This window comes from Nycticebus coucang, chromosome 24 (assembly GCF_027406575.1).
Source record: "Nycticebus coucang isolate mNycCou1 chromosome 24, mNycCou1.pri, whole genome shotgun sequence".
Classification (NCBI taxonomy): Eukaryota; Metazoa; Chordata; class Mammalia; order Primates; family Lorisidae; genus Nycticebus; species Nycticebus coucang.
Window position 1 is genome coordinate 10,040,954 of NC_069803.1, and position 14,048 is coordinate 10,055,001.

Here is a 14,048-nt window from a genome sequence, read left to right on the forward strand (position 1 = left end):
GCCTGCTTCCTTCCCCCTGAACCACCAGCTTGTCTGAAATGTCTGTGCTATGGTTCTGCTAGTATGAACCCTTGACCAAATGCAAACGTGGCACCTGAAAGCGATGCCCCTTCAAACCATTTGCTCTTAATCCATGGACCATCTGCAAAGGACCAAGGAACTTCTGAAGGCAACAGACAAAAAGGAGAACATGACATTAACAACAGGGATAAGGGCCCACAAATAATTCTTTACAACTTCACTGCTTGGGTTAGGTCTAAGATGGCTTTTATTTAATACGACCATTTACTAACTATAAAAAGGCAGTAGAGAGTCAGTTAGGGAGGTTGCTCAATAAAATGCTGCCCTGAATCTCCAAAATACAGTAGGACCTCCAGAGCTGACCGCCTTCCTACAAGGACCACCTCCTGAAGGTGAACTAATTTTCTTGGACTGGACATGCACCACATGTACACAACAGTACAGTTCCTTATCTGACCACTTCCATATGTTGACTGATTTGTTACAGTCCCTTGAGTGGTCAACCTACAGAGGTTCCACTGTGCTGGGTTAAAAAAGGGAAAGTTTCAGTGCACCCTCATGAGGGCTAGTAAGCAGTAATCACGGTGATTCCGGCCAGCAGTACCTTGTTACAGAAGCATGCATGTGAATGGTCAATGGCTACACAATTACTCTCTGTTCAAATTCTGTTTTGCTCCAAACTCTGCTTAAGGTCTCTGCCAAGGTGCCAGGTTCTGAAACGCTGTCAGTGATGGCAGTAAGAGGACTGAGCAAGTCTGGTTTGTTTTCTTCCTGCAAGGAAACAATACTTCTGCTTATCTTCTCCAGCCACAGTAGCGGCAAAGCACTGTTGAATTAACTCTTCAGAAGTACTTTGCCAAACGTGTGTTGCGGGAATGCTTCAAGCAACCTAAGGAATCTGGATCAATTAACCCTCGGGAGTTGCAGAGGCAGGAAAACTAAAGCTCTCCTATTCCTCCCATCGCTCCCTTTTCAGCATCTACCTCCATCACTCAGAAGCGAGGATTTGTTCGGAATGCTCCTCTGTCCAAGGCAATATCGAAAGCATTTCCCTTCTCAGGGAAATCTAAGGTAAAACTCTGATTCGTGCTCTGAGAAGTACACAAATACGAAACAAATAAATTCAAGATTTGTTTCTAGAAAGCCTCAACTGCCATTTCATTCTACATATAGCCGGTAAGCAAAGGGTTCAGGAATTCTGACAAACCGTTGGCTTTCTGGCTTCTCCCGGGAACGTAAACAGCCATATTTACCAGTGAAGCCCTAAAAAATAAAACTGCAAAGGCAAAAGTTTGCAGAATGCATCTAGTTGGTGCAGACCTGATTCCTGGCACTGGACTAATTTTATCTGCTTCGCCGGCCTTTAGGAATCCCTCTCCGCTGCTCCGGGTGCCGCGGCGCAGGGTTGAATCGCGGGGAGGTGCGCACACACCGCGACCCTGCATCGCCGCCCGTCTATCCCAAACCCCGACGCGCAACGGTCTCTCTGGCTCGGGCTCGACCACCCACACCCTTCTGCGCCGCCGGCACACGGAGGAGACCAGGCTGAGCCCGCACACGGCCGTTTCCCGCTCCGCTCGCTAGAGGGCAGGCGGGGCCCGTGCAAATCCCTCCGGCGCGGGGCAGACGCGCTACAGCGTCGGCTCCAGCACTCCGGGTCCCGCTCCCGGCTGGGCTCAGCGGCGAGGGCGCCGGGAAGGTACCGTGCCAGGGAGCCCGGGACGCGGCCCGGACCGCGCCCGCCGCCCCGCGCGCAGGACGTGGGCAGCCGGCGGAGCTCGGCACCCAGGTGAGCGGCCGCCCCGCGCACGGGAGCGCCGCCCGCCTCCGCGGGTGCCCGGGAGCAGGGCCAGGCGCCCGGAGCGCAGGGGGCGGGCGCACGGGGAGGGAGAGGCGACCGCACCGGGGCGGGGGGTGAGGACCGCGGGGCCTCGGCCGCACCGCGCACCCACCTGGGCTCGGGCCGCCGGCCGCGGGCTTCTTGCCGGAGCCTCGGTCCTTCTTCTTACCCTTCCCCTTGCCTCTGCCTTCTTTGCGCTCGGACATCTCGCCGGAGACGGGAGCGCCCTGCGTGGACGGCTGCCGGTGAAGGCGACGCGCGACAAGTTTGGTCCAAGGTCTTGGATCGGGTTTGGGAAAAGTTTGTCCCTCGAAGGGGCGAGCGAACGGCGCGGCGGCGTCTCCTGTCGCCTGCGGGGAGCGCTGCGGACGCTGCGTGCGGTCTGGGCCACCTGGAACCGGCGGTCGCCTCGTCGCCCGGGGAAGTCGTCGATTCCCGCCGCGCTGGGTCCCGCAGCTGGCGGCGCCCTCGCAGCCCGAGGAGGGAGAGGCGTTCACCGTCCCGCCCGCGCGCGCATCTCCCGGGCAGCCGCCGCCGCCGCGCTCCTGCAGTCTGCGCGAGCCCGGAGTTGCGACAAGTTTGGGAGAACTCCTGGCCGGCTCTTTTTCAATTGCCCCACAGCCACACACCTCCCGCGGGCAGGTTGGAGGCAGGCACCTCCTTCTCCTCCTCCCCCGGCCTCGCCCCCTCCCTCTGCCCCTCCACACTCCCACCCCGAGGCGCGGACACGCCACCGGGAGGAGCCTGGCCCGGCGCTCCCGGGCGCGGCCCCTTTTCCTCCTCCCGGCCGGGCGGGGGGCGGCGCGCGGCGGCTGCCCGGAGCCCCCGACAGAGGTCGCTGGGCGCTGCGCGGAGACGACGGCAGCGGGGACTGCGACACCCAGCCCGGGGCGCGGGCTCTGCCTTCTCGCTGCCCTCTGCAGCCAGGCAGCGCCTGGGCAGACGGATCCGTTCCTTGTACGTAGAGAAAGACGCTGGAGAAAAAAAAGTTTGCAACTCTGGACCCCGGCCCCTGCTCCCGCAGTCCCCCGTGTTAGGGCACTGTCGCTCTGGACCCTCTAGGAGGGGGGAAGAGTTAGGGCTTCACTCTTTTCTCACTTCAGTGAAAAAGGCTTCTGGCGCGTAGGCAAAGGTAAACTCGGGGGGGCAGGGCGGTTAAGGTCAGTTCTGGGGGCGCAGGAGGGCTCAGTGAACCTTAAAGGTGGTCATTGTGTCCATTGCACGCACCCTGCCCGACTGCCCCTTGACTGTGTGCCTGCTAGAATCTTCATCTCCACGTTTAACTTCAAAAAAAAAAAAAAATAGCCTGCCCTCTTCTAAGGGAACGTCCTAAGCCCTCTTACGACAGGTAACTTTTCAAAGGAACTGATAAAACAGTTGACAGCACGATACGCAATTATTAAAGCTACTGCAAAAGCTGGAGGTCACTCAGTTCTGCTAAGCTGGAAAGCCGGTGGGGCGAGGTGGGGTGAAGTTACGGTCCTGCCGATCGTCTGTGGTGGTTTCTTTCTCAGATTCAAACTTTCTGCAGGACGCGTGAGACCTGCGCCTTCCCTTGACCTCCCTCTGCTGGAGGAGGCTGAGGAGCAGGGGAATCATCGGGAAAGCTTTGACATTGGGCTGCCAAGGACACAAGTAAAAGACAAAGTGACCCTCGCCCCGGAATGATCCAGAATTGTCTCAGGTAAAGAAAACACTCTGGTAGTTAGACCAAGCTGTGGCTAACTTGTTCTGTTCATTTGCAGACACACTCTTGTGTTGTGGTCGGGAAGTGGTGAGTATGGATGATCCAGATTTAAAATCTTTTACTCCACTCAAAAGCGACTTGCTCCTGATTTTCCGGTCCCTGGGGCTAATGCTAACTAAACCATTACCTACACTCAGCCTTCTCACTGTATTTTCTAATTGCCATAATTTAAATAAAGCTGAAATCTTGAGTGTCTCCTTGCTATGGAGGTGGGAAGGAAGGGAGGCAAAAACATTCGTTTTAAAGCTGTCCTGAAATAAAAATAATTTTATTCTAGTTTGATTTGCTTTGTCCTAAGAATCAAACTCTGTCAAGTGGGTTTGATTGTTCAGTATCGCCATTATTATCTATTTTTAAAAAGTTTGATGTCCAGATATCTTCTGACAGACTTCTCACAAACACCATGCATAATTTTCACTGAGCCAGAAAAACAGTAAAACTGGAGGAAAAATTGTGGCTATATCTTAGAACCACTATTAATACTCCACAGGGTTGAACTTTAGACGGTCTGTATATTGGCTGAAATAACTCAGTTTTCCCAGGAGGGGCCACTGCTTAGCAAGTAGGAAATAGAAAAATTCAGAAAAACCCTTTCAAAAAAGATACTTTAATCTCATGGATGTGAGACAGTGTGAGGGCTTTGTATACACTAGCCACATGTTATCAGACAACTCCTTATGTTAGAATGGAAGGACTTAAAGCAAAAACATATTTTGGAATTTAAAAAAAAATTAAGATCTTCCTAAATACAATAAGCTGTAACACCACTACCTATGAAAATTCTGTAATTTGGTCACTTTTGTTTTGGGTCTAGAAGACATTTTACTTCACAAACCAACTTACTAGTTATTAATTATGGTAATTTTTAGTGAGGATAATGGACTTTTTGTGATAAAAAGTCATTTGGAGGAACCTTTAGGCATCAAGGTAGTTGACAATCTTCCAAAACTAAGTATAAATGATTACAACAAAGATTTCCTGATTGCAGGACCTTTAAAATGAACATGGTAGCAAGATCCCTATGAAATTTTAGGGCTAGAAGAGAGGAATGTAAGTATAAATGAGTATTTAATAATTGTTTTTCCTTTTTTACAGAGGAGGAAAAAAGAGGATAGACATCTCAATGATGACTGTTGAAGGAACTTGAAGAGAAAATGATGCACGAGTAGCTGCAAGGCGAGGCTACTTTCTGGAACTAGTCCAGATCCAGGAGTAGCATTTCAGCTGTCAACTGCAGCTGAATTGTCAGAAAATTCATAGCAACATCCAAAAAACACTTTTCCTACTAATACATTGTTCAAACATCTTTACGTATTCTGTTATTTCATGTGACTTGTAAAGGGTTTGTTTTATGACATCATTTATGACCAGCTAAAGAATTGGCCAAATAAAATTCCATTCCTTGGACAGTTAAAACATTTATGAGATGTATAAAAAGTTTCATGTCCTTAAATTATTCATCTCTGTGGTCAGAAAGTAGCAAATGAATTCATTTTACATTTTGCCAAAACCTCAGAACTGACCAGAACAAGGGGTGGAGAAAGGAGGAGGAACATGTTGGGGTTTTTTAGACATAGTTAAAAAAATGTTAGCCTGTCCTCATGATATAATGTTATCAATTTGTTGTGTCTGGTTTAGCTCTTAGTGCTTGTATTGCATAGGGTATATCAGCTCCCAGGTATCATGTCAACTGTCAACATGTGTCAGCTGAAAAAAAAAAAAGTAGAGATTTGTAAATAAGCACCCTGAGAAATAAAGACTAAATACAGATTTAATATTAAATGACAGCTTAAAATAGTGGATCTCAACCTTCCTCGTGCTCTTTAATACAGTTCCTGTGGGTGGCGACCCACAGGTTGGGAACCACTGGCTTAAAAGAAGCACAATCATGTGTCATTATGTTTTCCAGTGATGAGATTTAACTTCCACAAGCACTCTTAACAATCTACAAAGGGGCTGAATACACCCTTTCTCACAATAATTCCAATTTGGGAAATACTCCAAGAAAATTTTAAAAACAAAAAAATGAAAGAAGAGTAACGTGAAGATGGATTGCATTTTTGCAAAATATGCATATTGACAGTCGTGGGAATTCAATTTAGGATTCTGCAAATAGTTGCTTTTAACTTTTTTTTTTTAATGAAGTAACTTTAGGTAATTTCAACAAAGATTACTTTTGGAAAAATTGCAACACAGTAGACATTAAAGAAGATGCACAAATACAAAGAAAATCTCACTCCCTAGAGTCAACTTCAAAACAAAGTGTATATGGTTCAATCCCTCTCCAAGAATTTAGAACTAAATGCATGACAACAGAGCAGTGGTTCTCAACCTTCCTAATGGCTGCAGTGTTACAAATGGAAGAAAGGGGTTGCGACCCACAGGTTGAGAACCGCTGCCGTGTTCTCATGACCCCGAGATATTGTGAGAAAGGTACAAAAACAAAGTATGACAATACAATATGAAAGCAGGGCCAGATAATTTTTCTGAAGCTCATAAAATCTGGGGGACTTTTCTAAAGGAAAAGAATATAAAGTTAAACATACAAATGCAGGTGTAAGAAATTAAAGAGGCCCTTGCAACTGATAGGCCCTGAAAAGGAAGCTTCCTCAGCTTCATGGTACATTCACCTCCATGATTCCAAGCACATACCACCATCTGCACCATAATTATAGTAATGGTACATGACAAATATACTATCTTGAAGATCAGAGTACTCTTACATGATATATATACCCCTAAAAATAGCGAGCAATCAATAGAATACACACACAACTGAAACAAAGACTATTGTGTGAGACTCTGTCTCAAAAAGAAAAAAAAAGAATTTTAATAATCCACAGATTCACAGATTAGCAATCGTCCTGCAGGTTGAGTTAGACTCTTAAGAATCAACATGCAAGTTGAGTCCATTAAACAAAACGCTTCAGCCCAGCAAGATGCTGGCAAAATTAGAAATGATGCCCTCCATTACATTTGGCCAATATTTAATAGAATTACTAATTCATCACGTTCTGTGCTATGAAGACTTCTTTTTTTATTATTAAAGGTTAATTTAAGGGTACAAAGAATTAGGTTACGATGTTTGCATTTGTTAGGTAGAGTCCCTCTTATAATTGTGTCCCACCCCCAAGAAGTGTGCCACACACTAACATTTTGCTTATTAAGTGGGAACACAGCCATCCCTCCTCTCCTCCCCTCTCTCCTTTCCTTTGTTCCCCCAGCCCCCACCTGGAACTGATTTGACTTTTTCTCTTATGTGGGTATGTATTAGTTCATCTACTGGCTTCATATTAGGATTGAGTACATTGGATACATGCTTCTCCATTCTTGTGATGCTTTACTAAGAAGAATGTGCTTCAACTCCATCCAGGTTACTACAAAAGATACAGAGGCTCCATCTTTTTTAGCGGCTGCATAGTATTCCACGGTATACATATACCACAGCTGTTAATCCATTCCTGGGTTGGTGGGCATGTAGGTTGTTTCCACATTTTGGTGACTGTAAATTGAGCTGCAATAAATAGTCTAGTGTAAGTGTCCTTATGGTAAAAGGATTTTTTTCCTTCTAGGTAGATGCCCAGTAATGGGATTGCAGGATCAAACAGGAGGTCAAATTTGAGTTCTTCAAGGATTCTCCATACTTCCTTCCAGAAAGGTTGTACTAGTTTGCAGTCCCACCAGCAGTGTAAAAGCGTTCCCCTCTCTCCACACCCACGCCAGCATATGCAGCTTTGAGACTTTGTAATGTGGGCCATTCTTGCTGGGGTTAGGTGATATCTCAGGGTGGTTTTGAGTTTGATCAAGGATGATGAGCATTTTTTCAAACGTTTGTTAGCCATTCGTCTGTTGAAGACAGTTTTATAACAAAATTGTGAGTTTAGAAGCTGAAGAAAAATGCAAATTTTTTAAAAATCACTACACACCACTGTTTACTATTATTACTTATTATTGTTAATAATAAGATTAGCCTCATGATTGATATCATGGATTAAAAAAGTGGGTCATACAACTAAATACTAGTGCCTGATTTCTTGTTTTGGACACTATTTTAGCAAATAGAGCTAGGGTCATAAGTCTTGTCTAAAATAAAGTAGATCTGTAAGATTTAATAGTTTTTTAAAACATTTTAATTTCTTTGAAGTGCACTGTCCCACCCACGGAGCTTTCCAGTTACTCTTCCTGACCTCCGCACTGATGATCTACCTTTATCTTCCTCAATCCTCTTGCATCATGTTCTTAATTCAGACGTGTGTGACACACATGTTGAGTTTATATGTATGTACATGTGTGCATACGCAGACATACGTGTGTGTATACATCTGTTTGTGTGAACAGGCAAGAATAGCTGAGTATAACGTTATTGTTTCTCGTTCCTTCTGTTGGAAATGGGAACCATATTTGTATTTGAATATGAGCCTATAAAAGGCAATGATTGTGGATCATTTTATCCATGTTTTGCATATCACTATCCATTAGAATTCCTAGTACCATTCTTTGCATCTGGTAAACAATAAATACTTTTGCATAGAATGAATTTAAATAGAATAGAATGAAGATTAAAAGCTAGTTCTTTTTTTTTTTTTGTAGAGACAGAGTCCCACTTTATGGCCCTCGGTAGAGTGCCGTGGCCTCACACAGCTCACAGCAACCTCCAACTCCTGGGCTTAAGCGATTCTCTTGCCTCAGCCTCCCGAGTAGCTGGGACTACAGGCGCCCGCCACAACGCCCGGCTATTTTTGGTTGCAGTTTGGCCGGGACCGGGTTTGAACCCGCCACCCTCGGTATATGGGGCCGGCGCCTTACCGACTGAGCCACAGGCGCCACCCTAAAAGCTAGTTCTGATGTTAACTATTTTCTATTAATTAGTTACTCTGACAATTATTTTGACATCTAACTTCTGGGGTCAGCCTACCCCCAAGTACTGTGATTTTGACTTCAATCTCCTTTTTTCCCTCTTCACTAAATACCTCCCACATCCAGCCCTTCTTCCTTTCTTTGTTTCGGTTAGAAAGCTAGAGCTTTCTAGCTGGGCTATCGCTTCCTGCACTTACTTTGCCACATAGGACAGAGGAGTTTTATTTTTGTTTTTGTTTTTGTTTGAGACAGAGTCTCACTCTTTTGCCCTGGATACAGTGCTGTAGCATCATCACAGCTCACAGCAACCTCAAACTCCTGGGCTCAAGTGATCCTCTTGCTTCAGCATCCCAAGTAGCTGGGACTACAGGTGCCTGCCACAATATCCCACTAGTTTTTCTGTTTTTGGTAGAGATGCGTTCGGGGGGAGTCTCACTCTTGCTCAGGCTGGTCTGGAACTCCTGAGCTCAAGTGATCCACTTGCCTTGGCCTCCCAGAGCTCTAGGATTACAGGGTCGGCCACCCTACTTCGGACAGAGGTGTCTTTTTGAAATGCAAAGCTAATCCAGTCACTGTTTGCTTTCCAGAACTATATGGAGTGCCCTTGAAGAGCAAGGTTGTGCCAGACTTCAGCCTGATGTCACTTTGCTTCCTCAGGGAGGCCTCCTTGCAACAGCCTCTAAAGCTCCAGCTCCCATCCTTTCCAGCCTCAGTGCCCTTGCACTTGCTCTTTCCTCAGCCTGACTTTCGCCACAACCACCACATTCACCTAACTTCACTTCTTATTCAGGCTCCAAGTGAAATTCAGTTGTTGGAAGAGCTTTTCATTACCTTTGAAAACTGTTTCGGCCAATCTTGTTTTAATCTCTCATTATACTTTTTGCATCTCCTTCATAACCTTTTCCCAGTTTGTAATTATGTAATTACTTTTTGCAATTTTTAAATAATAATCTGTTCCTGCCGGCCTGGAGGGAAGGGAACACTTATACACTGCTGGTGGGACTGCAAACTAATACAGCATTTTTGGAAGGAAGTATGGAGAACCCTCAAAGAACTCAAGCTAGACCTCCCTTTTGTTCCTACAATCCATTACTAGGCATCTACCCAGAAGGAAAAAAATCCTTTTATCTTAAGGACACTTGCACTAGACTGTGTATTGCAGCTCAATTTACAATCACCAAATTATGGAAACAGCCTAAATGTCCACCAACCCAGGAATGGATTAACAAGCTGTGGTATATGTATACCATGGAATACTCTTCAGCCATTAAAAAAAAGGAGACTTTACATCTTGTGTATTAACTTGGATGGAAGTGGAAGATATTATTCTTAGTAAAGCATCACATGAATGGAGAAGCATGAATTCTATGTACTCAATTGTCATATGAGAACAGTTGATGACCTCGTACACAGTGGGGGTTGGGAGAAAGGAAGAGCAGAGAGAGGGAAGGAGGGAGGGGGTGGGGGGTCATGGTGTGTGACACACCTTTTGGGGGCAGGACACAATTATAAAAGGGACTCTACCTAACAAATGCAGTCAATGTAACCTGGTTCTTTCTACCCTTGATGAATCCCCAACAATAAAATAATAATAATAATAATCTGTTCCAACCTGATAATAATTTGATGTGAGGGCAAAAACTATCATTCCAACTTACACGTCTAGCACTAATTGTCTTATTAATGCCAATACATATATTTTATTAGTGAACAAATGAAAATAAATGGAATTACTTTCATATGTATGTAAGAATATACATTCATATGTGTGCATATACTTATATTTATTCAATCAAATTTTTTTTTTTTTTTTTTTTTTTTTTTGTGGTTTTTGGCCGGGGCTGGGTTTGAACCCGCCACCTCCGGCATATGGGACTGGCGCCCTACTCCTTGAGCCACAGGCGCCACCCTATTCAATCAAATTTTTAACTGACAATGATGATTATAATACCAGACTTGACACTTTGAAATAATATCTGTTAAAATAAGCCTTTCCAGGAACAAACATATAAAATAAAATCATGACTAATCACTATAATCTCTCTATACTTTCTCTATGAAGTGAAGTGATCACTTTTGTGAAATAGTAAAATGCCAAGAAGGATAATCACTTTTTTTTCTGAATTATCTCTGCAAGTTTCACCTGTAGAATACATGTTCTGGGTTCACTCCCCACCTCCTATTCTCGTGATGTAGCAGAGTGACTCATAAAATGCTAGTTGGGTTTTAGCAAGGATGTGATAATGGGTGAAAAACCCCAAACATAGCATTATTAGCAAACAGTTAAAAACTTCTTGGTATCCTGGGCATACACTAAGGCTCCAGGCCCCATCTAAGATTGTTTTTCTCTTCACAGACCAGTGACAAGTCCCCCAGGTAGTCATTTCATCAAGTTGTACCCAGTAAACACCCTAGAACTATCTTTGAGTTTAGATTTAATCCCTTTCCCATTGTTTCCCTTTCATGTCCACTTTCCTACAGCAAAGGTAAAGGGATTTCTCCATCCATACTTGGGGCTCACTTCTGTGTGCAAGAGAGAGGTGCAGGTGCTTTGACGGCTTTTAAGTCATCCCCCAAGATCCTTTCCAAGGTTAACATCTTCTTTCCTTTCAAAAGGCACTTTCTTCATTATTGTGAAAAGATTCACCTCTGTTAAATTTATAATGATGTTAAAATAGAAATTGAATGTCATGAGTGATAAATTAGTACTTCAAATATTTGAACATTGAGAGTAATTTAACAGGTCAACTCTTTTTTTTCTGTAAGAAAGAGACACCTGGCTGAGAGCATTTCCAAAACAGATTATAGTACCTAGGAAATTACTTCCTAGCGTCATCGTGATAGCTGGGGTGCGTGGAACAAAACACTGACCCGTGATACTCCGTGCCTGGCCCCGGCATGTGTGTAATAATACCACAATTATTCTTTTTCTTTCTTTCCTACATAATTCCTTCTAACTTCCTTACTAAATCTTTATGAAAACATTCCCTCCTTTTTTTCACTTCCTCCCATGTTAGAGCCCAATACTTCATAGATCTGCCTTGACTAGGGATTTTTTACTTTTGAGCTGAGAGCCAAGAGTGAAGTTCTCAGTGGAATGTTACCGTCATCCCCACCCCTGGATTCAGGCCTAGAACGCAAGTTTCTTTGCAACAGACCGACTTTCAACACAATGTATGCTTGGGAATTTTTTTTTGTGTGTGTGTGTGTGCGCATTAAAAATACATATGCATCTTTCAATTCTCATTCGTTTGGGAAAAGAATTTCACAAGTATTAACAACTCAAGAAGGCAAGTCATCCTTTAAAGATGATTTAGCAGAACAATTAGCTAACTTGACGGAAACCAAATGAACGTCCAAAACATAACTGGTGACCAACCATGCAGAAGATTACATTCTTATGGAAAATGTTGTCTTTTCTGCTTAATCATAAAGATTGGGTTTGTTCCAACTCCTTCCCATAGGTGCAAGATGGAAACCACCTAATTCAAATGGCGCAGGAAACTCTGGTCTTAACCTAAGGTCTTATCCAGTATGTAGGATTCTTTGGGGCCAACAGAAATTCTTGGGGTGATCCAGGACCCTACATATTCAGTTGAATGTGTAGGATATGCTTGGATCAGCACTTGTGAGTAATCTTTGTTCCTTCCCAGAGTGTACAAAAGTCTCTGGAACCCCATAAAGCAATTGCATTCACAGTCCTGGTTTTGTAGGTGGAAAAGAAAATCACTTTCCCTTAGGTCTCTCTTGGTTTGGGTTTGCAGGATCTTTTATTTTTCCAATTGTTGTTGTTTTCAAAAGATAGTCTGACAGAATGACATGGAAATTATATTTATTTTTATGATAATAAGCAGACCCTTGAGTCAGCCACATGCTAGGATTTGTATGTGTGTATCTATGCTAGGTACAAAAACTATAGTTCTTTCTTAGAAGTGCAATGTAAAGAACTTAATATATATTTTTCTCAATTCATTTGCTTTTTTTGTTTGTTTGTTTGGTTTCGAGACAGAGTCTCACCTTGTGCCTTGGGTAGAGTGCCATGGCATCATAGCTCATAGCAACCTCAAACTTGTGGATTTAAGCAATCCTCTTGCCTGAGCCTCCCAAGTAGCTGGGACTACAGGCGCTCACCACAACGCCCGGCTGGTTTCTTCTATTTTTAGTAGAGACAGGGTCTCCCTTTTGCTCAGGCTGGTCTCCAACTCCTAAGTTCAGGCAATCCATCCACCTCAGTCTACTAGAAGGCTGGGGTTACAGGGCTGAGGCACTTCGCCTGGCCTAAATCATTTGCTTTTTGAAATTCTGCCCATCCTACTCCGGCCAACCTCAGACACTTTTGTCAAAGTATATTCAATTACCTCTTCTGTCGTCCCACTGTTGTACCTGCCCCGCCAATCTCTAATGTCAGGTTACCCCAGATACCCATCTTCTCCATGACTGTTACCTTTTCTCTATTTTTAACAAAGAATCCCTCACAAAAAAAACCCAAAAAACTTTATTTTGACTCTTCCTTTTCTTTCACTATCAAATATTTTCAGATCTTTTCCAGTTGTCAGCTCATGGAATCTACCTCCTCACCAACTTGCCACCAAACTCATAAAACTGCTCAAAATTCACCCCTGCTCTGTCACTTAAAGTATTTTCATTTTAGTCCTTACTATGCCAAGGAAACACCAATACACACTCTTCTCGAAATCTCCTCCTGGAACTCACAGGGATACCTCTGTGACAGGACTTTCTGGGTCTCTTTTTTAAGAATATATATATTTTTTTGTGTGTGTGTGTTTTTTTTTGGCCGGGGCTGGGTTTGAACCCGCCACCTCTGGCATATGGGACTGGCGCCCTACCCGCTGAGCCACAGGCGCCGCCCGAGAATATTTTTAATTCCCTACCTTCTCTTAAATGCTGGCCCATGGCCCAATAGTTAGAACTATTTTCTTCTTTACTACATACTAATCCTATAAAAATGCCACTGCCACTCTCCTATAAAAATGTCACAGCCACTATCTAAAATGTTGATAACTCATAAATATTTATCTCCAGCCCCAGTTGTTTTGGAAGCAGACTTTATTCTCATCTCTTAGCATCTCCCCTGCTCTTGATCCTCATCTGTCATTCTTTAACTGGTTTTGCAAATTCTCTTCTTACTACTCAGCTTCCGTTCTTACCCCCAGCTATCCTCCCTTGAGCTACCAGAGTTAATCTTCTAAAATATAGCTATTACCTTGTCATTCCTTGGTGTAATATCTCTATTGGATTCCTGTTGCTATAAAATGGAAACTTCTCTTTAGAGGGCAGACAGGCCCTGCCCAATCTCACTGACACATGAACACGCAGCCTCTTCTCTGTCTTCTGTGCATTTACTCCCCTCTATAACCTTAGCTCTGTATTTCCCACTTAGAATTTTTTCCCCCCTTTCTACCTGGTAAACCTCTATTCTTCTGTCTAGACCCAGAAGGAAACCTACCTCTTCTATTTTTTTCCTGGTGCTCCTAAACAGAACCAATTGCTGCAGAGTAAGTGTTTATTTTATATGTATCTTCACTTTGCCATCTGCATTATTATAATTATTCGCTTTCAAGT

At 44.0% G+C, this 14,048-nt stretch overlaps 1 protein-coding gene across 3 annotated transcripts in view; it reads right to left on the minus strand.

Annotated features, from left to right (window-relative positions):
• The window catches only part of NRG1 (neuregulin 1), a 1,208,564-nt gene that overhangs the window by 224,594 nt on the left and 969,922 nt on the right, over positions 1-14,048 (minus strand). For 2 of the 3 annotated variants that reach the window (XM_053578490.1, XM_053578489.1), the window contains exon 1: positions 1,974-2,904. The exons of the other annotated variant lie outside the window; for it this stretch is intronic. In XM_053578490.1, coding sequence (XP_053434465.1) covers positions 1,974-2,067 — 94 coding nt within the window. In that variant the 5' untranslated portion in view covers positions 2,068-2,904. Of the gene's footprint in view, positions 1-1,973; positions 2,905-14,048 lie in introns of those variants that run through there. 3 annotated transcript variants of the gene reach the window in all.